The sequence below is a fragment of the Saccostrea cucullata genome, unplaced genomic scaffold, assembly GCF_032062105.1.
Source record: "Saccostrea cucullata isolate Sc308-1 unplaced genomic scaffold, CSIRO_AGI_Scuc_v1 ctg746, whole genome shotgun sequence".
Taxonomy (NCBI): domain Eukaryota; kingdom Metazoa; phylum Mollusca; class Bivalvia; order Ostreida; family Ostreidae; genus Saccostrea; species Saccostrea cuccullata.
In genome coordinates, this window is record NW_026938715.1 from 337,767 (window position 1) to 362,343 (window position 24,577).

At 34.5% G+C, this 24,577-nt stretch overlaps 1 protein-coding gene across 1 annotated transcript; it reads left to right on the forward strand.

The window, feature by feature from the left end:
• The first annotated feature begins 299 nt into the window (after window positions 1–299).
• Window positions 300–20,121, forward strand: LOC134251029 (isoleucine--tRNA ligase, cytoplasmic-like). The gene is given in 30 exon segments (XM_062733391.1): window positions 300–423; window positions 1,181–1,317; window positions 1,731–1,887; window positions 2,101–2,220; window positions 3,000–3,219; window positions 3,484–3,612; window positions 3,739–3,826; window positions 4,217–4,277; window positions 4,475–4,573; window positions 5,045–5,167; window positions 5,405–5,496; window positions 5,690–5,788; window positions 6,079–6,205; window positions 6,581–6,654; window positions 7,108–7,302; window positions 7,689–7,775; window positions 7,964–7,991; window positions 7,993–8,065; window positions 14,127–14,269; window positions 14,561–14,681; window positions 15,019–15,110; window positions 15,308–15,385; window positions 15,933–16,054; window positions 16,508–16,796; window positions 17,025–17,213; window positions 17,615–17,710; window positions 17,993–18,160; window positions 18,717–18,953; window positions 19,214–19,495; window positions 19,867–20,121. Coding segments are annotated over 29 exon segments (3,846 nt in total). The 5' UTR covers window positions 300–423; window positions 1,181–1,195; the 3' UTR covers window positions 20,002–20,121.
• Window positions 20,122–24,577: the final 4,456 nt, after the last annotated feature.

The window sequence follows — 24,577 nt, forward strand, 5'->3', positions numbered from 1 at the left end:
GACTTTTCTTACCAACTTAGGTCCATGATGTCTACGGCGGAGGGGGTTCTGTCATTGATCGAGGTAACTTTTCTCGGTTTGGATATAAGGGTTAAGACCCCTAATTAATTGCAGTAAACTAATTGAATTAATTTGATTTGTACATCTTACCCCGCAAATTCCGCGTGTGTCTGTGTGTGTGGGGGTGGGGGTCCTCTGGATCCTACGTGCATTAAGATTTTAAGGTGAAAATTAAATATAGTTCGGATGAAAAAGAAAATCGGAAAAAACGCATCTACAATGATGGTTTTAGGTTTTATATAATTTATACTTCCGGTACACATGTTTTATACCGGTACAAACTGATGCAACATTTGTGAAAGTATTCCTCGGTTATCTAGCCTTGCGATGGTCCATTCCTCTTAAATTTCTCAAAATTAGCAGGTTTGTATCTTGTAAAAATAATCAATCTTTTTAAGATGATGTAAGAAGGCCAAGTTTCCGTGTATCCGTTTCAATGCTCAGTGACGTAAAGTATGGTTGAATTCCTAAAGCATGTACTTTCATTTTGATTCTTTATATTTTTTTTGTTGCTTTAATTATTTTTTCTTTGTGTCTGAAAGCAATTAATCTAATATTTCAATAAATTACTGGCAACTAGTATTTGAGCTACATGTTAGCTGCAGATATCTGTATGGAACCAGCTGCCAGAAGACACCATCACCACGGCCATGTCCCTGGAGTCCTTTAAGACCAGGATTCAGGGAAATAAAGCACCGTAAATGAAGCAGGGCATGTTTTAATCAGATTTAAAAATTGTAAATAGACGCGTGGACTACCCCACACATACATGTTTTTAAGCAAAGTGAGAAAATGCTGCAGCAGCGGCCCTTCACTTCATAGGAAGAAGAAAACTTTATATGCTTGAACTATCAATTCAAATATTACTCAGTTGATGGGCAAGTGTTCCTAGCATACATGTATGCTGTTGACTTCAGGGCTCATTATTTTCTCTTTACTTCAACAGGGTTAGAGATTGATTCAGTGCTTCAAGTCACACTAACTTTTAGATTGCTAAATAATGACCTAAAAAATTTTGGTCTTCATTTCAGAATTTCTGGTCGCCATTAACAAATACTTCTCTCGCCATGGCAAAAACATATACAACAAAAAGCAATATTCTTTGATTCCTTTTCTATAGTGAGATATACCTGAAATGGCACAGCCTGTACCTTCCACAAATATAAGTTTTCCAGATGAGGAGGAGAAGGTCCTTAAGTACTGGAAAGAAATTGATGCCTTCCGTACATCATTAAAACAGTCTAAAGGGAAACCCAGGTAATGAGGTGAAAAAGAATATTACCGTAAATGATTTAATTTGTCTCTCTATGGACACTTAGGAGAATTCTTATCCAAGAAATGTCATATGTCAAAGGTGGTGAAAAATCAATTCTCAACTGGGACATGAACCCAGGGCCTCTGGCATACAGTGGCAGTGCTGTAACCACTGAGCTATATATTGAGACCCAATATATCGACTAACTAGTGACACATGTTCAAGAAAAAGTTCAAAGAACTGTGTACATAAGCTTCTAAATTGAGTTAAAACCCAGGGTTCCAAACCCTTAAATTGATAAATGATAACAAATTTAAATTGTGAAAACTTAATAACTATAAGAAAAAGTTTTGTTTCCAAAATAAGAATGAACAATTTTCAGCACAGTCAATTAATGGAAAAATAATTATTACAGGTACACATTTTATGATGGACCACCATTCGCTACTGGACTGCCTCATTATGGACACATCTTAGCAGGAACCATAAAAGACGTAGTCACCCGCTGGGCCCACCAGACAGGCTACCATGTGGAGAGAAGGTTTGGATGGGATTGTCATGGTCTCCCAGTGGTTAGTTCTTAATATCCTTAAGGCTTAATTGAAACTAAAATTTTAAAAATGAACCGACTCATTTTTTTTAACCCCCAGGGAGAAATTATTTTTTTTATACATTCTAGAGAATATGTTTTCAAATTTTATTATTCAAATTGAAATTTTCAGAGAAAATGATTTTTTTACCTAGTGTTGGTACGAAGTGTTGGAATATTTAAATCTTTATAATAGGAGTATGAGATTGACAAAACATTAGGGATCAAAGGGCCAGAAGATGTGGAGAAGATGGGGATAGCAGCTTACAATGCAGAGTGTCGCAAAATTGTCATGAGATACTCAACTGAGTGGGAGGTGAGATAGATATAAATTGTCATGAGATACACAGCTTAGTGAAGGTGAGATAAATTATCATGTAATTTTCTGCTGAGCTGGAGGTGAGATAAATATAAAACGTAATGAAATCATCTTCTGGGTTTAGGGCTGTGTATTGAGCAAAAAATTTCGATACGATACAATATTTTTTGAAGTGATATCCGATATACTGGATTCTAAAACAAGTCCATCAAAAAAGGCTTATTAATCATTTAATGTATGGATTTCATAAAAAAAATTGTGTTTTATTACCCATTTCAAAGTTCTCATCAAATAGTCAGTAAATAAAACACTTCCAATCGAAACTTTTAATGACTGTAAAATCAACATGTTAAAATAAAATTGTTATGCAATTTACAATAACTATAAAACTGTGTTATTTCTTTAATAATATGATTATTGATCAGTTTTAATTCAAAAAAGTTAAATATAATCTTTGCTGATTAAAATTCCCATCTTTTTAGCCGAATTAGAAGAAAAACTGCTTGTCTGATACGTATTGGAAGTAATTTTTCGATGCGATTTTTTTCTTGAATATCGATACGTATCGATATATTGATACAGCCCTATCTGGGTTCAAGGTGAGATAAATCAAATTTGTTGGGAAGTATTCTGCCGGTTGGGAGATGAGATATATGCATATTCAAAACTAGAATGATATTCAATTCCTCCCAGCACAATTAATTATTACTTAATACCAGTATTAATTAATTATTAAGAATTATACTACACATACTGTACTTTGATGGTCATTGTAGGAGATTGTGACCCGCCTTGGACGCTGGATTGACTTTGAGAATGACTACAAAACCATGTATCCCACTTTCATGGAGAGTATCTGGTGGGTGTTCAAGGAGCTGTACAATAGTGGACTAGTTTACAAAGGGTCAAAGGTCATGCCCTTTTCCACGGCCTGTAACACCCCCCTGTCAAACTTTGAGTCGGGACAGAATTACAAGGATGTGGTGGATCCAGCAGGTAATTTTTTTTTTGAGCAACAATATTAGACAAAAAACAACAAAGATATAAGAAAGGAAAAAGAAAAAGAAAATATATTTCTTTGGATATATATGTAGATGAACTTGTTGGTAGATGATCTGAAAATTAATTTACATTTTGCCTTTTTTGTTTTATTTTGCAAGTTATGCTGATTTTAGATATAAAAAAAAAAAGAAAAAACAAAACAGCGTTTTAAATCTAAGCTCTATGTATTTTTGAAAAGCATTTTAATCTTAATTTTAGTCATTGTGAACTTTCCCCTACTTGATGAACCTGGTGTAGCAGTCATTGCCTGGACGACAACGCCTTGGACATTGCCTAGCAACTTGGCTGTGTGTGTGAATCCAGAGATGATTTATGTAAAAGTCAAAGGTACATTCTCTGAGTAATAGTCACCGTAGCTAATACATGTAATATGCTGAAGATACTTACATATATAAACTCCCATTTTGTCATAATGATATGGCTCTAATAAATTAAAATTTTTGTTGTTGATAGATAAAGCCACAGGAAAGGTGTACATAATGATGGAAGCTAGACTTGAAGCTTTGTTCAAGAAAGAAGATGAATACACAGTTTTAGAAAAGTAGTGATTTTAATCAGTACATAGAGGATCTTGCTAACGAGGTCAACCGCAAGAAAATGCATCTGAAAAATGACTGATGAGATGTTTCAGATTTAGCTTTCAATTACTTTAAAAGCAGAAATATTCCTGGAAAAATAAATTTCATTTATAGTGTTTATCACAACTATCGATCAGATTATTTGTATGAATGTATATATATGAAAAGGGGATTCTTTTGAAATTCAGCATTTACAGCCCATGAATCCTTTCAACCCAAATCAATGGAATTTTAGCTCTTTCATGGAGAGACCTATAGGTCATTTTGTGCATGTGTTCTTGCTGTCCATGTTTATATGTCAGGCAGATTACATTTATTTGAAAACTCAGACTATCAATTCATTATTTTCACAGATTTCAAGGAAAGAAGCTGGAAGGCAGAAAATATGAACCAATTTTTCCATATTTCAAATATGTGAGTACCATGCCTTGGTATTTCCATATGCTCTATCCTTTCAATCTTGAAAGTATCATCAATTGAATAACTGACAAATAAATAATGAACTGCTTTGAAGGAAAGACTATTTTTGTAATAAACTTACATGTATGTATGTATAGATGAATTAAATGAAAGTTTTTGATCCAAATTTTAAAAATTTGATTGACCTGTAGATGAGAGAGAAGACTGACGCCTTTAGAGTCTTGATGGATGACTATGTAACCGCTGAGAGTGGTACAGGGGTTGTTCACCAGTCACCATACTTTGGAGAGGTACCTTAATTTTTGTCTTGCATTGTGTTTATATTCTATTTGTGAACATACATGTAACTCAGTCTCATTTTAAATAATGGATCTTTTTAAAATGATGAATAAATCATAAGTTGCATATAGTATCCCCTGTTTTCTAACAAGTGTACTTTTTGTAAAAATTTGTAAAGATATGGTAGTTCAAGAATGTACATTGTATTTTAGATCAATGCCATTCCCCTGTTTATATTTGCCTGTATGTTTGCAGCTGCAAATTTGGTCAGAGCTTTTAATGATAATATGAGATAGACACTATGTTTTAATTATTGAAGGTTAAGGTCTAACAAATGAATGTCAAGGTTACATTTAGAGGTGAAAGATTATATATATTAACAGAATCATAGGAATTGCCAATGAAATGATGTAGAACAAATATACAGGTATTTAGACATTTGTTTTTGTTTTTGACCTGTATCATGCTGTTTTGTCCTCCAGGACGATTATCGAGTGTGTTTGAGGTATGGTGTCATCACCCGAGACATGAAAATCATATGCCCTGTTGATGCCTCAGGAAAGTTCACTGAAGAGGTCACAGACTTCAAAGGTCAATATGTCAAGGTAAGTTAATTTTATTTCTTGAATTATACACTACATATATTAACTATAAAGAGTTAAAGCATTTATTTATTTATTTGTTTCATATATATCTGCGAGTTCATGAGGTGCATGGACTGCAAGTATGTAATTTTTGCAGGAAATTGAAAATACATATACGTCTACCTGTATATAAATAGGCATTGAGTCTTTAATATTTGTAGTGAATTTGTTTTGATGTGTTGCTGTTCTTCTATATAGGATGCAGACAAAGCAATCGTGAAAAACCTGAAACAGAGGGATCGTCTCGTTCATCAGTCCACATTTAAGCATAGCTACCCATTCTGTTGGAGGTACAAGCTCAAAATGTCACTTTGTTTTAAATTTTTGTAGTGGATCTTTTAAAGCATGAAAAACATGTACTTTGTCAGAAAAAAAATGTTTTGAAATTAGTTGTTACAGTACAAATGAAATGAAAATACACTCACTGACTAGGTATGATCTTATATAGGATATTGTAGCAATAACTTGGAATCTTTTATTCAGGTCAGAGACACCATTGATCTACAAGGCTGTGCCCAGCTGGTTTGTGAGAGTGGAACAAGCAACAACACAACTTCTAGAGAACAACCAAAAAATATACTGGTCAGCAAATAACCATTTCATTTTTCATCGAAATAAAATTACCAACTACCACATAGTATAGGAAAACTCCTTTAGTACAAACACGAATATTGTGAATTCACGGATATAGTGAAGTTATTTTGGGTCCCCAGCTATATACATACGGATATAACGAATTACTAAATAGCCCGAAGTAATTACACAGGTCCCAGTTACTTCGTTATAATTGAGTTTCACTGTATACATAAAACTTTAATTTGCTTCTCATGGATTAAATCAGTTAAGAAAACTTACATATCTTTTTTTTTCAGGGTGCCAGACTTTGTGAAGGAGAAGAGGTTCGCTAACTGGCTGCGGGAGGCGCGTGATTGGGCGATATCACGTAACAGGTACTGGGGGACACCGATCCCCCTCTGGATCAGTGAGGATGAGGAAGAGGTAGGATTTCGAATACAGAAATGTCTTTTATAAATAAAATACAAACAATTATAGCATAGCTTGCGGGGCAAAATTGGACAAAAAAAAAACCACTTGAACTTGACAATTCTATAAAGGAATAAGAGAAATTTATGTCATTAAGAGTTATCTCTCTTATTAGAGTATCAATGAACCTTAAAAACCTAAGAGATTTGTCAAGATAATTACATTATGGCATGAGAATTCTTCTGATATCCATTTTTTTTTCTAAAAAGACTCATGAAGTAGCAAAATTATTACTGATTAAGAAACTTTATTGTAAAAAAGATGTTCTGATGTACACTGTATGCCTTTTAAAAAAAAAAAAAGTGCTTTATTTTGTTATGTGAATTTCAGATTGTGTGTGTTGGGTCCGTGGAGGAGCTGAAGAAGCTGTCTGGTGTAGAGGTCAAGGACCTTCACAGAGAATCGTAAGGGAGATTCTGTCATTACATTCAATAGTCACATAAAGGAATGTAGACACTTTAAGGATCACAACCCCTCTGCTCACTCATACAAAATATTTTGTAACTCTTATGGTTTTTTGAAGAGAAATGAATTAATTTTGTTGAATAAAATACAAACAATTATAGCATAGCTTGCAGGAACAAATTGGACAACAAATACACTTCAACTTGACAAATTTTTAGAGGAATAATAGACATTTATGTCATTAAGAGTTATCTCTCTTATCACAGTTATGATGAACCTTAATCAAATATTGTCAAAAAAAAAGCATATGTTTACTTTATACAGAGAACTGTGATGCATTCCAATTGAATAGAAATGGAAATAAATAAAAATTATTTTATTATTTAGAAGGAGAAATCTACCTGAACATTAATTGAAACCATGTGATTTTTTCAAATTAAATTTTTGTTAAGAGTGGATCATATCACCATTCCATCTAAGATGGGAAAAGGAGTTTTGAGACGCACCCTAGAGGTGTTTGACTGTTGGTTTGAGAGTGGGAGCATGCCCTATGCCCAAGTCCATTACCCGTTTGAGAGGAAGAAAGAGTTTGATGATGCGTTTCCTGCCGACTTCATTGCAGAAGGAATAGACCAGACCAGGGGATGGTAATTCTATAATGAACTATACAGCAAAACTCCTTCAGTATGAACACTGATATTGTGAATTCACAGCTATATATAGTAAAATTAACTTTGATCCCCAGCTATATAAATTTAACAAATTCCTTATATGGATATACTTAGTTGAAATATTTTTCTACACTGACAACAGTACTGCAGGGATCAAACTTAACTTTTTGAATTATGAATATAGCGAAGTGATTTCACAGGCCCCAGTGACTTCATTAAAACCAAGTTTTACTGTATTCAGTTTTCATGATTTGTTATATAATACCTTCATTTGTAAATCTGGACATTTAATAAATTTAGTATTATAGAAGCTATTTCTAAAGTAATATTTTGAAAATAAAGATGTTTTGCTTCTTTTCTAGGTTCTATACCTTGCTTGTACTCTCCACACTTCTGTTTGGAAAGCCCCCATTCAAGAATCTCATCGTCAATGGAATAGTGTTGGCTGAGTAAGTCATTCTAAAAGACAAACCTCTCAAAAAATTCTGGGATGCATCACACATACATAAACATAAATGAAAAATCATTGTAAAAGTTTTGTGTCAGTTTGTGCTTTCAAACTCTTTGTTAGAGACATGGATAATATACATTAAAAATTTAAAAATACTTATACTGATATGAACATTGAAAAATTCAGGGATGGAAATAAGATGAGCAAAAGATTATGACAATATAAAGAACTACCCAGTTATAAATCCAATGCTGATAGTCCACAAATATGGTGCTGATGCACAAAGGAATTAACAGGTAAGAATATAATCAGTCCAAACATCTGGAAAATTACATAACTTCTGTTGTATCATTGAAATTCTCTTCAAAAAAAGGGAAAAAATGTTATAAAGTGTACTGTAGGTTTAAAGGACATTTAAGTTAAAGTTGAAAAGGTAGTTAATAGAGATAAATACTTATTTAGCCTGTATGAAATTTACTTAATCTGTAGGTCATGAATTACGTGATTTAGAACTGTATTCCTCTTTTTATCTTTACACCTTTGTGAAGTATTATTGTGTTGGTGTGAAACTACACTAACAAAGATTTTCATTAATTAGTACCACAAATTTTCATGGGGAGAAAATTTTACAATTTGTCGAATATTTGTGCTCTTACACTATTTCTGTTTGTGAATCTTTGCTGTACTGTTGACTTCATTAAAACCAAGTTTTAAAAGATTTTCATTATATCTGTCTATAATTCCTGGCTGTACTGTTTCAGACTGTACCTGTGTAACTCCCCCACTGTGACACTACTGTAGATTTTCATTATATCTGTCTATTATTCCTGGCTGTACTGTTTCAGACTGTACCTGTGTAACTCCCCCACTGTGACACTACTGTAGATTTTCATTATATCTGTCTATAATTCCTGGCTGTACTGTTTCAGACTGTACCTGTGTAACTCCCCCACTGTGACACTACTGTAGATTTTCATTATATCTGTCTATTATTCCTGGCTGTACTGTTTCAGACTGTACCTGTGTAACTCCCCCACTGTGACACTACTGTAGATTTTCATTATATCTGTCTATTATTCCTGGCTGTACTGTTTTTTATTTTACCTGTACCTGACACTACTGTAACATTATATCTGCTGTGACACTGTTTACTGTATTTGTGCTCCACCTGCTGTGACACTATAGATTTTTCATTATATCTGTCTTTATTCCTGGCTGTACTGTTTCAGACTGTATACCTGTGTAACTCCCCCGCTGTGACACTACTGTAGATTTTCATTATATCTGTCTATTATTCCTGGCTGTACTCAAAACAATTCTTCTTTCAAACTGTGACACTGCCATGTGTAACTGGCCCCCTGTACCTGTGACACTACTGTAGATTTTCATTATATCTGTCTATAATAAGGGTACCTGGCTGTACTGTAGAATTATACAATTCCTGGCTGTACTGTTTCAGACTGTACCTGTGTAACCCCCCTGCTGTGACACTACTGTAATTTTCATTATATCTGTCTAAATTCCCTGTACTGTTTCAGACTGTATTGTAACTCCCCCGCTGTGACACTACTGTAGATTTTCATTATTTCTGTCTATAATTCGTGGCTGTACTGTTTCAGACTGTACCTGTGTAACCCCCCGCTGTGACACTACTGTAGATTTTCATTATATCTGTCTATAATTCCTGGCTGTACTGTTTCAGACTGTACCTGTGTAACTCCCCCACTGTGACACTACTGTAGATTTTCATTATATCTGTCTATAATTCCTGGCTGTACTGTTTCAGACTGTACCTGTGTAACTCCCCCACTGTGACACTACTGTAGATTTTCATTATATCTGTCTATAATTCCTGGCTGTACTGTTTCAGACTGTACCTGTGTAACTCCCCCACTGTGACACTACTGTAGATTTTCATTATATCTGTCTATAATTCCTGGCTGTACTGTTTCAGACTCTACCTTTGTAACTACCTTTGTAACTACCCCGCTGTGACACTACTGTAGATTTTCATTATTTCTGTCTATTATTCCTGGCTGTACTGTTTCATACTGTACCTGTGTAACCCCCCGCTGTGACACTACTGTAGATTTTCATTATATCTGTCTATAATTCCTGGCTGTACTGTTTCAGACTGTACCTGTGTAACTCCCCCGCTGTGACACTACTGTAGATTTTCATTATATCTGTCTATTATTCCTGGCTGTACTGTTTCAGACTGTACCTGTGTAACTCCCCCACTGTGACACTACTGTAGATTTTCATTATATCTGTCTATAATTCCTGGCTGTATTGTTTCAGACTGTACCTGTGTAACTCCCCCGCTGTGACACTACTGTAGATTTTCATTATATCTGTCTATAATTCCTGGCTGTACTGTTTCAGACTGTTGTGTCTGTGACACTACTGTAGATTTTCATTATTTCTGTCTATTATTCCTGGCTGTACTGTTTCAGACTCTACCTGTGTAACTACCCCGCTGTGACACTACTGTAGATTTTCATTATATCTGTCTATTTTTCCTGGCTGTACTGTTTCAGACTTACCTGTGTAACTCCCCCACTGTGACACTACTGTAGATTTTCATTATATCTGTCTATAATTCCTGGCTGTACTGTTTCAGACTGTACCTGTGTAACTCCCCCACTGTGACACTACTGTAGATTTTCATTATATCTGTCTATTATTCCTGGCTGTACTGTTTCAGACTGTACCTGTGTAACTCCCCCGCTGTGACACTACTGTAGATTTTCATTATATCTGTCTATAATTCCTGGCTGTACTGTTTCAGACTGTACCTGTGTAACTCTACTGTAGATTTTCATTATTTCCATTCCTGCTGTACACTACTGTAGATTTTCATTATATCTGTCTATAATTCCTGGCTGTACTGTTTCAGACTGTACCTGTGTAACTCCCCCGCTGTGACACTACTGTAGATTTTCATTATATCTGTCTATAATTCCTGCTGTACTGTTTCAGACTGTACCTGTAACTCCCCCGCTGTGACACTTGTAGATTTTCATTATATCTGATTCCTGGCTGTCAGACTGTACCTGTGTAACTCCCCCACTGTGACACTACTGTAGATTTTCATTATTCTGTCTATATTCCTGGCTGTATATCTGTGTAACTCCCCCGCTGTGACACTACTGTAGATTTTCATTATATCTGTCTATAATTCCTGTCTGTACTTTTTCAGACTGTATCTATGTAACTCCTCCGCTGTGACACTACTGTAGATTTTCATTATATCTATCTATAATTCCTGGCTGTACTGTTTCAGACTGTACCTGTGTAACTCCCCTGCTGTGACACTACTGTAGATTTTCATTATATCTGTCTATTATTCCTGGCTGTACTGTTTCAGACTGTACCTGTGTAACTCCCCCACTGTGACACTACTGTAGATTTTCATTATATCTGTCTATAATTCCTGGCTGTACTGTTTCAGACTGTACCTGTGTAACTCCCCCACTGTGACACTACTGTAGATTTTCATTATATCTGTCTATAATTCCTGGCTGTACTGTTTCAGACTGTACCTGTGTAACTCCCCCGCTGTGACACTACTGTAGATTTTCATTATATCTGTCTATAATTCCTGGCTGTACTGTTTCAGACTGTACCTGTGTAACTCCCCCGCTGTGACACTACTGTAGATTTTCATTATATCTGTCTATAATTCCTGGCTGTACTGTTTCAGACTGTACCTGTGTAACTCCCCCGCTGTGACACTACTGTAGATTTTCATTATATCTGTCTATAATTCCTGGCTGTACTGTTTCAGACTGTACCTGTGTAACTCCCCCGCTGTGACACTACTGTAGATTTTCATTATATCTGTCTATTATTCCTGGCTGTACTGTTTCAGACTGTACTGTGACACTACTGTAGATTTTCATTATGTAACTACTGTTTCCTGTACCCTCCCCCGCTGTGACACTACTGTAGATTTTCATTATATCTATCTATAATTCCTGGCTGTACTGTTTCAGACTGTACCTGTGTAACTCCCCCCTGTGACACTACTGTGACACTATCTGTATTCCTGGCTGTATGTTTCATTATGTCTGGCTGTGACACTACTGTAGATCATTATATTCCTGGCTGTACTGTTTCAGACTCTACCTTTGTAACTACCCCGCTGTGACACTACTGTAGATTTTCATTATTTCTGTCTATTATTCCTGGCTGTACTGTTTCAGACTGTACCTGTGTAACCCCCTACTGTGACACTACTGTAGATTTTCATTATATCTGTCTATAATTCCTGGCTGTACTGTTTCAGACTGTACCTGTGTAACTCCCCCGCTGTGACACTACTGTAGATTTTCATTATATCTGTCTATTATTCCTGGCTGTACTGTTTCAGACTGTACCTGTGTAACTCCCCCGCTGTGACACTACTGTAGATTTTCATTATATCTGTCTATATTCCTGGCTGTACTGTTTCAGACTGTACCTGTGTAACTCCCCCGCTGTGACACTACTGTAGATTTTCATTATGTCTATAATTCCTGGCTGTACTGTGACACTACTGTAGATTTTCATTATATCTGTCTATAATTCCTGGCTGTACTGTTTCAGACTGTTGTGTGTAACTGTGCTGTGACACTACTGTAGATTTTCATTATTTCTGTCTATTATTCCTGGCTGTACTGTTTCAGACTGTACCTGTGTAACTCCCCCGCTGTGACACTACTGTAGATTTTCATTATATCTGTCTATAATTCCTGGCTGTACTGTTTCAGACTGTACCTGTGTAACTCCCCCGCTGTGACACTACTGTAGATTTTCATTATATCTGTCTATAATTCCTGGCTGTACTGTTTCAGACTGTACCTGTGTAACTCCCCCACTGTGACACTACTGTAGATTTTCATTATATCTGTCTATTATTCCTGGCTGTACTGTTTCAGACTCTACCTGTGTAACTACCCCGCTGTGACACTACTGTAGATTTTCATTATATCTGTCTATTGTTCCTGGCTGTACTGTTTCAGACTGTACCTGTGTAACTCCCCTGCTGTGACACTACTGTAGATTTTCATTATATCTGTCTATTATTCCTGGCTGTACTGTTTCAGACTGTACCTGTGTAACTCCCCCACTGTGACACTACTGTAGATTTTCATTATATCTGTCTATAATTCCTGGCTGTACTGTTTCAGACTGTACCTGTGTAACTCCCCCACTGTGACACTACTGTAGATTTTCATTATTTCTGTCTATTATTCCTGGCTGTACTGTTTCAGACTGTACCTGTGTAACCCCCCGCTGTGACACTACTGTAGATTTTCATTATATCTGTCTATTATTCCTGGCTGTACTGTTTCAGACTGTACCTGTGTAACCCCCCGCTGTGACACTACTGTAGATTTTCATTATTTCTGTCTATTATTCCTGGCTGTACTGTTTCAGACTGTACCTGTGTAACTCCCCCACTGTGACACTACTGTAGATTTTCATTATTTCTGTCTATAATTCCTGGCTGTACTGTTTCAGGCTTACCTGTGTAACTCCCCCACTGTGACACTACTGTAGATTTTCATTATATCTGTCTATTATTCCTGGCTGTACTGTTTCAGACTGTACCTGTGTAACTACCCCGCTGTGACACTACTGTAGATTTTCATTATATCTGTCTATAATTCCTGGCTGTACTGTTTCAGACTGTACCTGTGTAACTCCCCCACTGTGACACTACTGTAGATTTTCATTATATCTGTCTATTATTCCTGGCTGTACTGTTTCAGACTGTACCTGTGTAACTCCCCCACTGTGACACTACTGTAGATTTTCATTATATCTGTCTATAATTCCTGGCTGTACTGTTTCAGACTGTACCTGTGTAACTCCCCTGCTGTGACACTACTGTAGATTTTCATTATATCTGTCTATAATTCCTGTCTGTACTGTTTCAGACTGTACCTGTGTAACTCCCCCGCTGTGACACTACTGTAGATTTTCATTATATCTGTCTATAATTCCTGGCTGTACTGTTTCAGACTGTATCTGTGTAACTCCCCGGATGTGACACTACTGTAGATTTTCATTATATCTGTCTATAATTCCTGGCTGTACTGTTTCAGACTGTACCTGTGTAACTCCCCCGCTGTGACACTACTGTAGATTTTCATTATTTCTGTCTATTATTCCTGGCTGTACTGTTTCAGACTGTACCTGTGTAACTACCCCGCTGTGACACTACTGTAGATTTTCATTATATCTGTCTATAATTCCTGTCTGTACTGTTTCAGACTGTATCTATGTAACTCCCCCGCAGTGACACTACTGTAGATTTTCATTATATCTATCTAAAATTCCTGGCTGTACTGTTTCAGACTGTACCTGTGTAACTCCCCGGCCGTGAAGGCTGAGGGTCTGAAGTTTAAGGAGGAAGGGGTAGAAAGAGTGCTTAAGGACGTCTTCCTGCCTTGGTACAATGCTTACAGGTTCTTCATGCAGAACGTTGACAGATATCAAACAGTAAGTTCACCATAATAGGAAGTGTTCTTATATCTTATCCAATATCTGTGATATAAAACTGATTGTCCAGATGAAATTCTCAAGTTGTGAAAGCAAAATTTTGTGCCTAAAATTTTCGTCTTGGAGGTGAAGCATTTTTAAAATTTTTGGCTTTTGGATTATGACTATGATAAATTCATTGTTTGTCGATCAACAAAGGGACTGAAGATTGGGAGAGTTACTTTTTTTAAATAGAGTACATCTTTTTTTCTACCAAGAAATACATGTAAAAAATATTAATACTATTTTCAGGAAGAGGGATTAGAATTTTTGTACAATGAGAACAAGATGACTAAACGAGCCAACTACAAGGACCGGTGGATTATGTCACTGGCTCAGTCACTCATCAAGTTTGTCAGGGTGGAAATGCAAGGTATGTTTAAGATAAGGACATCATGATATGGCTCTTGGATATTCTTAATCAAAAGCAGAGCTTCAGTATTAAATATATGCATATTTGTAGACCTGCTACTGTGATGTATTTGGATTGTTGTATTTTGATAATTATGTTGATTTCTTCGTCAAAAATTGAAGCTTGTATTTGTACAATTACTATCTTAATGAAAATGTTAAATATCAAAATTAACTTTTTTTTCATACATCTTTAAATTTCATAAGGAAATCTTACATGAACTCTGTACATAATTATGGTGAAGAGTGAGTATGATACACTGTTATCATGGTAATCAGCTATTATTTTTATTTTACAGCCTATCGCCTGTACACAGTAATGCCTAGACTTGTCAAGTTTGTAGATCAGCTCACCAACTGGTATGTCAGAATGAACAGAAAGAGGCTAAAGGTGAGGATTATAGCAGGGAAAAGAAAACGTCTGTAAAAAAAAAAAATCATATTTTTTCATATTCTTGAAATATATAAAAAGGGTAAAAATGGCAATATTTCACAGTGTATCTGTGTTAGCATTAATGATTTACTGTCGAATTTGAATAGGAAGCACTCTCAGTTATAAATGTAAAAATACTGTTTTCTGTATAACAGGGAGAGGGTGGCCAAGATGACTGTAGGGAGGCCCTGGAAACTCTTTTCTCTGTACTGATGACCATGATCAGGCTTATGGTGAGTGGTAGTGTGTTTATTATCAACAATTATATCAGTTGCTCAAAGTTAGATTCACAAATACTTCCTTCCAGGATGTTCAAAAGACTGATCAATCTATATTGGAAAATGATTTATTAAATAGACATGTTCAAGTGTACATTCATTTTGATTCATCTTTAAGATTTCCCTAAAATTATGTATAATTTTTGATAGTAAATGATGGTAATCAAATACACTTCAAGTATCAAATATTTATTTTAAATCTATTGCAGTCTCCGATGATTCCATACATAACAGAGCACATGTTCCAGAACCTGAGATAATTACTATATAAACACTGCCACAGGCGATAAAACTAAGGAAACCCTAATAGTAATTACTGTATGTACAAGTGAAGCGTTAACCGGGTACTCGTTGACATCCCTATTAAATAGACATGTTCAAATGTACATTCATTTTGATTCATCTTTTAAGATTTCCCTAAAATTATGTATAATTTTTGATAGTAAATGATGGTAATCAAATACACTTCAAGTATCAAATATTTATTTTAAATCTATTGCAGTCTCCGATGATTCCATACATAACAGAGCACATGTTCCAGAACCTGAGGAAGCTGATAGACCCCGAGTCGGTGGGAGCTCAGGACATACGTAGTGTCCACTTCCTCATGATTCCATCCTACCGGTTAGTAAAATCAGTACATGATGACTTAGTATGTATCAACAATGGTACACCTTGTGTGACTTTCTGTGATATATGAAATAGTTCATGCATTTTAGGTCTTGACATTAGTCAAGTATTCCAGTAGCATTCCTAAACATGTACATGTGTATATTTCTTCTAATAATTATGAAAGCATGTCCTTTGAACATGAATTAGATAGTCAATACCATCATTTAGGTTTTCAGTAGCCCAACCAGCCAGCTGGCAAGAAGACTAGTAATGGGTTCAATGTGAAAACGCCATGTCAAAGTCATTTGTATTATATTGTATAGCATAAGACTGTCATTATCTAATAAATTTGAGTATATGCATGTATATAATATTACTCGTATGATACATTTTGATACTTTTATGTTTAAATGCATGAAGTATAGATTTCAAACTTTCAAGAATATTTTTTTGTATTAATTGTAGTGAAGATTTCATTGATACCAGCATAGAGACAGCAGTTGCCCGTATGCAGTCTGTCATTGAACTGGGGCGAGTGACCAGGGAGAGAAATACATTACCCCTCAAGTACCCCCTCAAAGAGGTGGTTGCCATCCACCGCGACCCCCAGGCCTTAAACGACATCAAGTCCCTCCAATCGTACATCATGGAGGAGCTGAACGTCAGAGAGGTCAAGGTCACTCAGGACAAATCCAGTTACGGAGCACATCTAGTAGCCGAGGCAGATTTCAAAACATTAGGAGTCAAGTTGAAGGTGGGTAATTAATTTACCTGTGATCTCTTTGTTGATTTTTTTATGCTGAAATTTTTACAGCTGAATTTTTTTACTAATGTCAATGAAGTGATATGTAAAAATTATGAATTTTATGATAATATTTAAAATCATAAATCATGAGAAAACAGTATTTTTAATAATAAATCTTGATATAGAAATCTAATTTTATATTCATTTCTTTGATTGATATTTTGATACTTTTTGTAGGGAGCTGTGAAGACAATTTCTAAAGCTGTTAAGGAACTAACCGATGGTCAGCTTGAAGAGTTCCAGATGACAGGAAAGATAACTGTTGCTGGACATGAATTGGTAGAGGGAGACCTTAAATTGATGTACAAGTTTGACAGTTCAAAGGAAGGAGCTAAAAGTTCATATGATGCCCATTCTGATAAAGAGGTGAAGAATCTAATACATATATCTTCTATTAAATTTTTGAACTGAAAATTTCAAAGGAAAAATTGGCTTTAGTTTACTTTATTTAGTACATGATATATGGTCATGAACATGTAAATTGGTAAAATTTTTGTAAAATTTCATTGTTGGGGCATTGTTTCATTTAGTTAAGGATTCCCTATAGCTGAATATATACATTGTGCTTTCTGCTCTTATTTCTGATAAGAGTACATGTATTAAAATCAGTGAATCGATGTAGATTAAATATTATTTGTCATTTGATTGGGGGGGGGCTAAGAAATATTGAAATTGTTATTTCCATGTTTTAATCCTAAATTTTGTTACTGTAGTTGATTTTGTACATTGGTAGATGTTGTTTAATGGTTGACCTAATTCTTGTTCAGGTGTTGGTACTACTAGATATAGTCCCCGACCAGAGTATGCTGGATGAAGGAGTAGCGAGAGAAGTCATAAACAGAGTCCAGAAACTACGGCAAAAGGTGGGACAGAATTTTTGTTGGTTTTGTTTTGAATTAAAAACAGAAATTCACATGCTGTTATTGCTGTTGAATTACTGATTTATTTATTCATTGATTTATGTTCATTTTAAAAAAAAAAACCCATTAATACTAAACAAATACCTATAATGAATTTAAAGAGAAATTATTCTGTCTTTGCTTATTTGCATGAATTTGTTTAATGTTAAAAGAACTGTAGTTATAAAGGTTAAAGAGAAATTTATATTTGTGTAATGTAATTTACATGAATTCGTCTTTATAAAGGGAGGTTTGGTCCCATCAGACAAGATCACAGTGTATTACAAGGCCTCCGAGAATCTGGAGAAGATAATCCAGGAGTTTAATGACTACATCTGTAATGCCATAAAACAGCCCTTCTTACCATTCCCTGTGGCACCCTCAGAAACCGTCTTCCTCCAGGAGGCCATGAATGTAAGTCTTACAGTTTATGTTTGGTTCAATGAATGGGATTCAGATTAAAGATTTCATTAAGCTAGCTCTCTGTATTAGCAAAGGCTGTCTGTCTTAGCAAACTTTGACATACCATATATTAAGTAGAATTTTTAGAAAGGATTTAATTTTGGCATTATTAGCGAGGGTGCTGACATCGCTAAAATTGAATATCGCTAAAAATTAATTGAGTATTATTTGTAATAACTTCTTTAGTTAGCATTTTAAAATCGCTAAAATTTCTTCTCACTAAAAATTGAATACCAGTTCTTAAGTAGAAATCGCTAAATTTGCATCTCGCTAAAATTTCCACTTTTACGGTAATTATATTTTGCACTTCAAAAGCTTGTTAAATATATAAAAGTGATTATTGATTGGACACAAGGATTCAAAGTTTTGTATTATTTATAAAGGATACACTGCATGCATGTGAATTTTATATATGTTTCAAACCAAACTATTTGAATACATGAATTTACATATTCATCATTCTAATGATAAATCCCAATTATTCACCCGATTTCAACAATTTTTGCAGGTGAAAAAGGACAAACTAGAGATGGCCATAGTAAAACAGGATGAGTCCAGTGGTCCTAGTGAGGCTGTCAGCTTCCTTCCTCCTGCCCCAGCCAACGGGGCCCCATTCTGTAGGTTTGTGAATGCTGTCCTGGTGGGGATGCCCTCGCAGGAGGGAGTGGAGGGGAACCAGGCCACCGTCCTTCTAGAAAACCCCGCAGGAAATGTGGTGCCAGATCTTCAACAGCTGACTGATCAGGTAGGTAATAAGTCCAAGCAAGAACAAAGAAATGATAGGGTATTTCTGGTATTCTGTGTTAGTTTAAGTTTGAAGCTTTGTGTATGTACATGTATATTATATTCTTAACCATGAGGATATTTTGTCATGATGATTTAAATTTTCCTTTGACCAAGTTGTTAATTTTTTCAAATATTGTAAATCTGAATAATTTTTCATCATTTGGGTATTTTATATATTAAAGTCATGAAATAATCCTTTTTTTTTAACTTACTCATTAGATCAAAGCAGTATTTGGAGTTAGGGGAAGACGAGTCCATCTATACACAGACTCTGGACTGAAAAATGAACTCCAAGCTACCACTAAACCAGAAACCTTGGCAAGTCAAACGTTATACGTGGCGCCCATGGCAGGGGCACAAGGCGTCAACTACACAGCAATGGCCACACCAGTATGTCATTTTGTGAATGTGGAATATTCAAAGGGAGGCAATAAAAAAGGGACACTACTCTTAGAAAATCCAAGGGGAAATAATCTGAATTTGGAGCAACTACTTGCACAGGTATGGCTGTTTTTGGGCTTGTACTTATATAAATCACAATTTAAGTGGAACACTTGGGTATTAAACTTTGAATTGCAAGTTTCTCTTTAGCATTGATGTACTATATGGATTCTTTATTTTAATTTTTAAACCTGAGCATGTGAAATAGATGGTACATTGTAACAATGTTAACAGGGATTTTGTCACCATTATTTAATTTTAGTACTGTCTGCCTTCCTTGCAAGAGGTCACATTGAAAAAGGGTAGATTTCAAATGACAGCCTCATCTCTTTTACACAACATATAAAATTCTCAAGTGTGAAAGGGCAAAATTAACCCTGTATTCAATATTTAAATGATTTAATAAATAGATATTTATTTTTTCATTACAGACAGCAGCTGTGTACAGTCTGAATGGCAAGAATGCAGTGCTAAGTCGGACGAAGGATAAGTCAGGAGCCTTAATTGCTGATAATACAAAGAATATAACAGATTTACATGGCTCAACGCTTCAACTTCTAGTGTAACGACAGTCATAGCTAGACCTTATTGACTTTAGGAGGAACAGAAATAATTGCATTATTTATTTTAAGTTAATGACTACATGTAACATATAATGAAAGACTGCGGAATTGAAATATATACATTGTACTAATGATTATGAAGTTTTGTCATTACTAAGAGTGCTAATCTGATTAATGGAATTTATTGAAGAATTTTTTTATTTCACTGTGACTTAATATAATGCTTGGAAATATTTTCCTATGTAAAAAAAAAATAAAGGGAAAAAAGTAAAGTTTATTTCCTGATTTTTTTTTATGTTTCTAATTTGTGCTCTTTCTTTTTTAAATGATTAATTTAAGAGTGGGTTACAATAGGACAATATTCCGTCTAAATCATTCAAAGGGATTTAATACAATCTGCAATTATGTAGCCCTCTCCCCTTTTTTTTGTTGAGGGGGGGGAGAGGGCTGCAATCTTTAGGATCTCTGTAATGATGCAAGTGTGGGAGTGATTCACAGATTGAATAAAAATTTAGTCTGTTATAAGTTAGTTGATTGTAAAAATAATTAAATAAATTTTATTTTGCCGGCAGTCGCCCGTATTTGAAAGGTATATCTGCACAATTACGGAGATGCTGTAGAATTGTATCCCTCTCCAGAAAATATCATATAAAAAAATCGGAGAGGCCTACATTATTGCAGCTAATTCCATACATGTTTAGAGTAGTTTCTAAAAGTAAAAAAAACTAGGGAAACATGGTGTTCTGTTATACTGTGTAATAGTATTTTCTGGCCCTGCTCTTTAAATTTAATTTTAATGAATCTTATATTAACAAGAAGCCCATTGGCCACAACACTCATCCGAATAACTTGTTCTGTTCACCAGATTTTTTCTCTCGTTATACTTAATGTGGCTGAGAACCTTACCACAGGGGTCATGATTTGAACTATTTAGAATCTACATCACCTCAGGAAACTTCCACATTAAAGTCTGGAATGTTTTCTGGCTTTATATTGAAATTAATAGGAAAAATCTTTAAAGAACACCTGGGCTAGAAATTCTAAAACTTGTGTGGAAGCATCCTTGGGTAGTAAAGATTCTAAATTGTTCAAATCATGACCCCGGGGGGTAGAGTAGGGCCACAATAAGTATTACAAAGCAGAAAATCTGGATAGCAGAAATACTCAGGTGAGCGTTGCCAGGGTGCACGGACCTCTTGTATTCGATATTAAAATCTTCTCTGATTTGGTACATTTTAAAATCACATGAAATAAAAAAAAATCAAAACTTAATTGGAGAGTTCAAAATTCCAACAATGAAAAAATATAACATTTTTTAAAATTATATCTCTTTATTTTGTTGTCAACCATCCCATAGAACAGCTATACATTCTTTGAGTGGTTTGTTTAAGACCACAATTTAGATCAGTACCATGAACTCACCATTCTAATGGCGAGTAGTATGCTTTCACATCCCTTTGAGGAAGGGACGGCTATTCATATCTCTGGTTGTCACTCGGAATCAGGGCGCATTAATGCAGGAATTCTTTATGTACCTCAATATCCGCGCCTTAGTTTACCTACAGGTATCTTTGCATCTTCCCAAGTCAAGGATGGGACAGGGTGGATCAAAAACGTCTGACTTGGGAAGATGTTGTCTCAGCGAATAAACTGATATTAATTTTGATATTGTTTAATACTCTAGACATACCCTGGTAATTTAAATTACAGACTTAATGAAATTCAACAAAATATCGGGGTTTTAAGTTTATTATACAATTATAGCCTTTTGATGAGGTCAATCCCTCGATATATAGACCTTAGAGAAAGCATATCGAAGTGCGAGGTAGATATGCTTTCTCTAAGGTCTATATATCGAGGGACGAGGTAGATATGCTTTCTCTAAGGTCTATATATCGAGGGATTGACCTCATCAAAAGGCTACAATTGTTTTATTATTTTTTATCAGTAAATAAGAAATGTCTTTAAATCCTTCTTTCTAATACTTCAGTACCTTCTCATACAAGGTATTTTTATGTCATTTGCATTATGACGTCACAGTAATGAAAACCAGCTGCAGTATCTGTTTTTAGAAACATTCAGTTTATAAAGACTATTGTGACGTCAGCACTATTGTTGCTTCGCAGAAGAACGTTTCCAATTTTAGAAACAGCGGGTTTATAAATTTCTGTAACACTTTTTATATTTGATCATGTGATCCAGTTTGAGCCAATCAGATAGTTGGAACAATAAAGAAAAATAATAATAACCTTTTTGGCATATTTATGGTATGTGGAAAGCTCCAACTATAAAATTAAATAATTATTTTTCTTAAGGTCAAGATCTAGTAAATGACTTTAGAATAACTTTTTGGTGCTAGATCCATTATGACGTCATAATCACTTTCAACTTTCTTTTTCCCGTACTTTACGGCTCTAATAGAATTATGTAGAAAACAACCTATTTTCATGGAATTCAATTTGAAATCACATGAAAAGTAGTCCGGATACCTATATATTTTTTGACATTATTTTTAAAAAGCGCCACAGAACATACAAGTTACCGTTTTCTGAGAAACTGTAGGCAATCTGGATACATTTTCTTTGTCTGATATGGAAAAAAAACTCCCATTTTCTTGACTGATTTTTGTTAATTTTTCATTAGAAAAGAGAGTTTAAAATATGATTTCTCATCTTGTTTCCCTACAAATTATGCCCCGAAAGTCCTTATTTGACCAAGCTAAAGTTATAAAGCACATTTAAAGAAATTAATTTCTCAAATTTGATAAATCTGTAGACACCTTTCATTCACTAGATCTTGACCTTAAGTGACCGTTCCACCGTTTCATTTAAAGAGCTTTAAATGTCAATGTCCTTTTGGATTTTCCGTAACGATAGGAAGGCTGAATGTTTTTCAGTATAGCTGCTGTGATTTTTCAATTAAACATTTTAATTTTTATGTGAAGAGTGAATGCATGGTTGAGTGTGTTACATGTACTCCTTATATGAAAACGTTTCATTTACATATTTCTTTTTTGACTGACCCGATGAAATAAAAAAAAAAATAAACGGAGAAAAAATTTAAATATTCAAGAAGTATAACATCATATTGGTTAATTTCCCTATATATATATATATATATATATATATATATATATATATATATATATGTATGTATATATATATATATATATATATATATATATATATATATATATATTTGATTTGATCTAGCTAAATAACCCTAACCAAGACATTTAACCTCAATCCTCAGATTCAAAGTCGATCCTTAACCCTTACCCTCAACCCTCATACACTTAATTATCATCAACCATAATAAACAAATATATAGACATTGATCACGGAATAAATGTTTCATTCCAGCAATTATTGGGATGATCTATGGCAAGCCCTTTTGCTATTTATTCGGAAAAAAAAATTTATCTTAAAATTTTAGAGAGAGATATCTCTTAAAAATAGAGATATCTCTCAACTTAAAGGGATACATGTATCTCTCATTTTTAAGAGATATCTCTATAAAAAGAGATATTTCTTATACTTAGAGAGATATCTCTTATACTAAGAGAGATATCTCTTTTTATAAGAGAGATATCTCTCTTGCTTGAACAGATATATCTTTCTCCTTGAGATATATCTCTTTTGTGAAAAGAGATATCTCTGATTGTTAAAGAGATATTTCTTACACCTAGAGAGATATCTTTTTTTACTTTTGGAGATATCTTTCGAAGTTTAAGAGATATATCTCTTAAAGTAAATTAAAGAGATATCTCTCTTAGTTTATCTTAAAGGATATCAGAATCTCTCAAAGTGAAAGAAAAGTGTCTAGAAGAAATATCTCTAAAACAAAAAGAGAAATCTCTTTATTGCAACGAGATATCTCTCTTCATTATTTTTATGTAAATTCAATTTGAAATGACTTCTCCCTTTACCGGAAGTAAGCTTTTTATTTGCGGAAGTACAATAAAGTATTTCTTTTTTTTTTTAAATTTCGACATATTCATGATATACTTCATTATACGTAGCTTTACAGAACATGACAGGTAAATCAGTGTTGTTTAGATTTCAAATTAGTAATGGTTGATTATTCAATAAGCAGAGAAAAATTCGGTCCATTGCATTTTAGATTTTATGCTTATACTTTCGTTTTCCTTAATATTAAACTTTTAGCAGTTTTATCAACGAAGTTGCCATTATGATTTGTTGTTTCAAACAGGGATTTATAGCATTTTTGTCTACATAGTACATATATTATTCTGGGTATTGCATGCTCCGTCTTTTTTCTTATAACAGCGAAATTATTCGAGAGACTTTACTTCCTGTTTCGCTTTCGTTTTAAAGGGAAGAATTAATAATTTTATTTTAAGGATGACTGAAAAAGAGATATCTCTTTCATTAAAAGAGTTATCTCTTTAGCTTAGAAAGATATCTCTTTTTGAAAATCTAAAGAGATAACTCTCTAACTAAGAGAGATGTCTCTTTTAACCTTGTTAAAGAGATATCTCTCTAACTTAGAGTTATCTCTCTCGATTAAAGAGATATCTCTCTTACAAAAAGAGATATATATATGGCAAGCCCTTTTG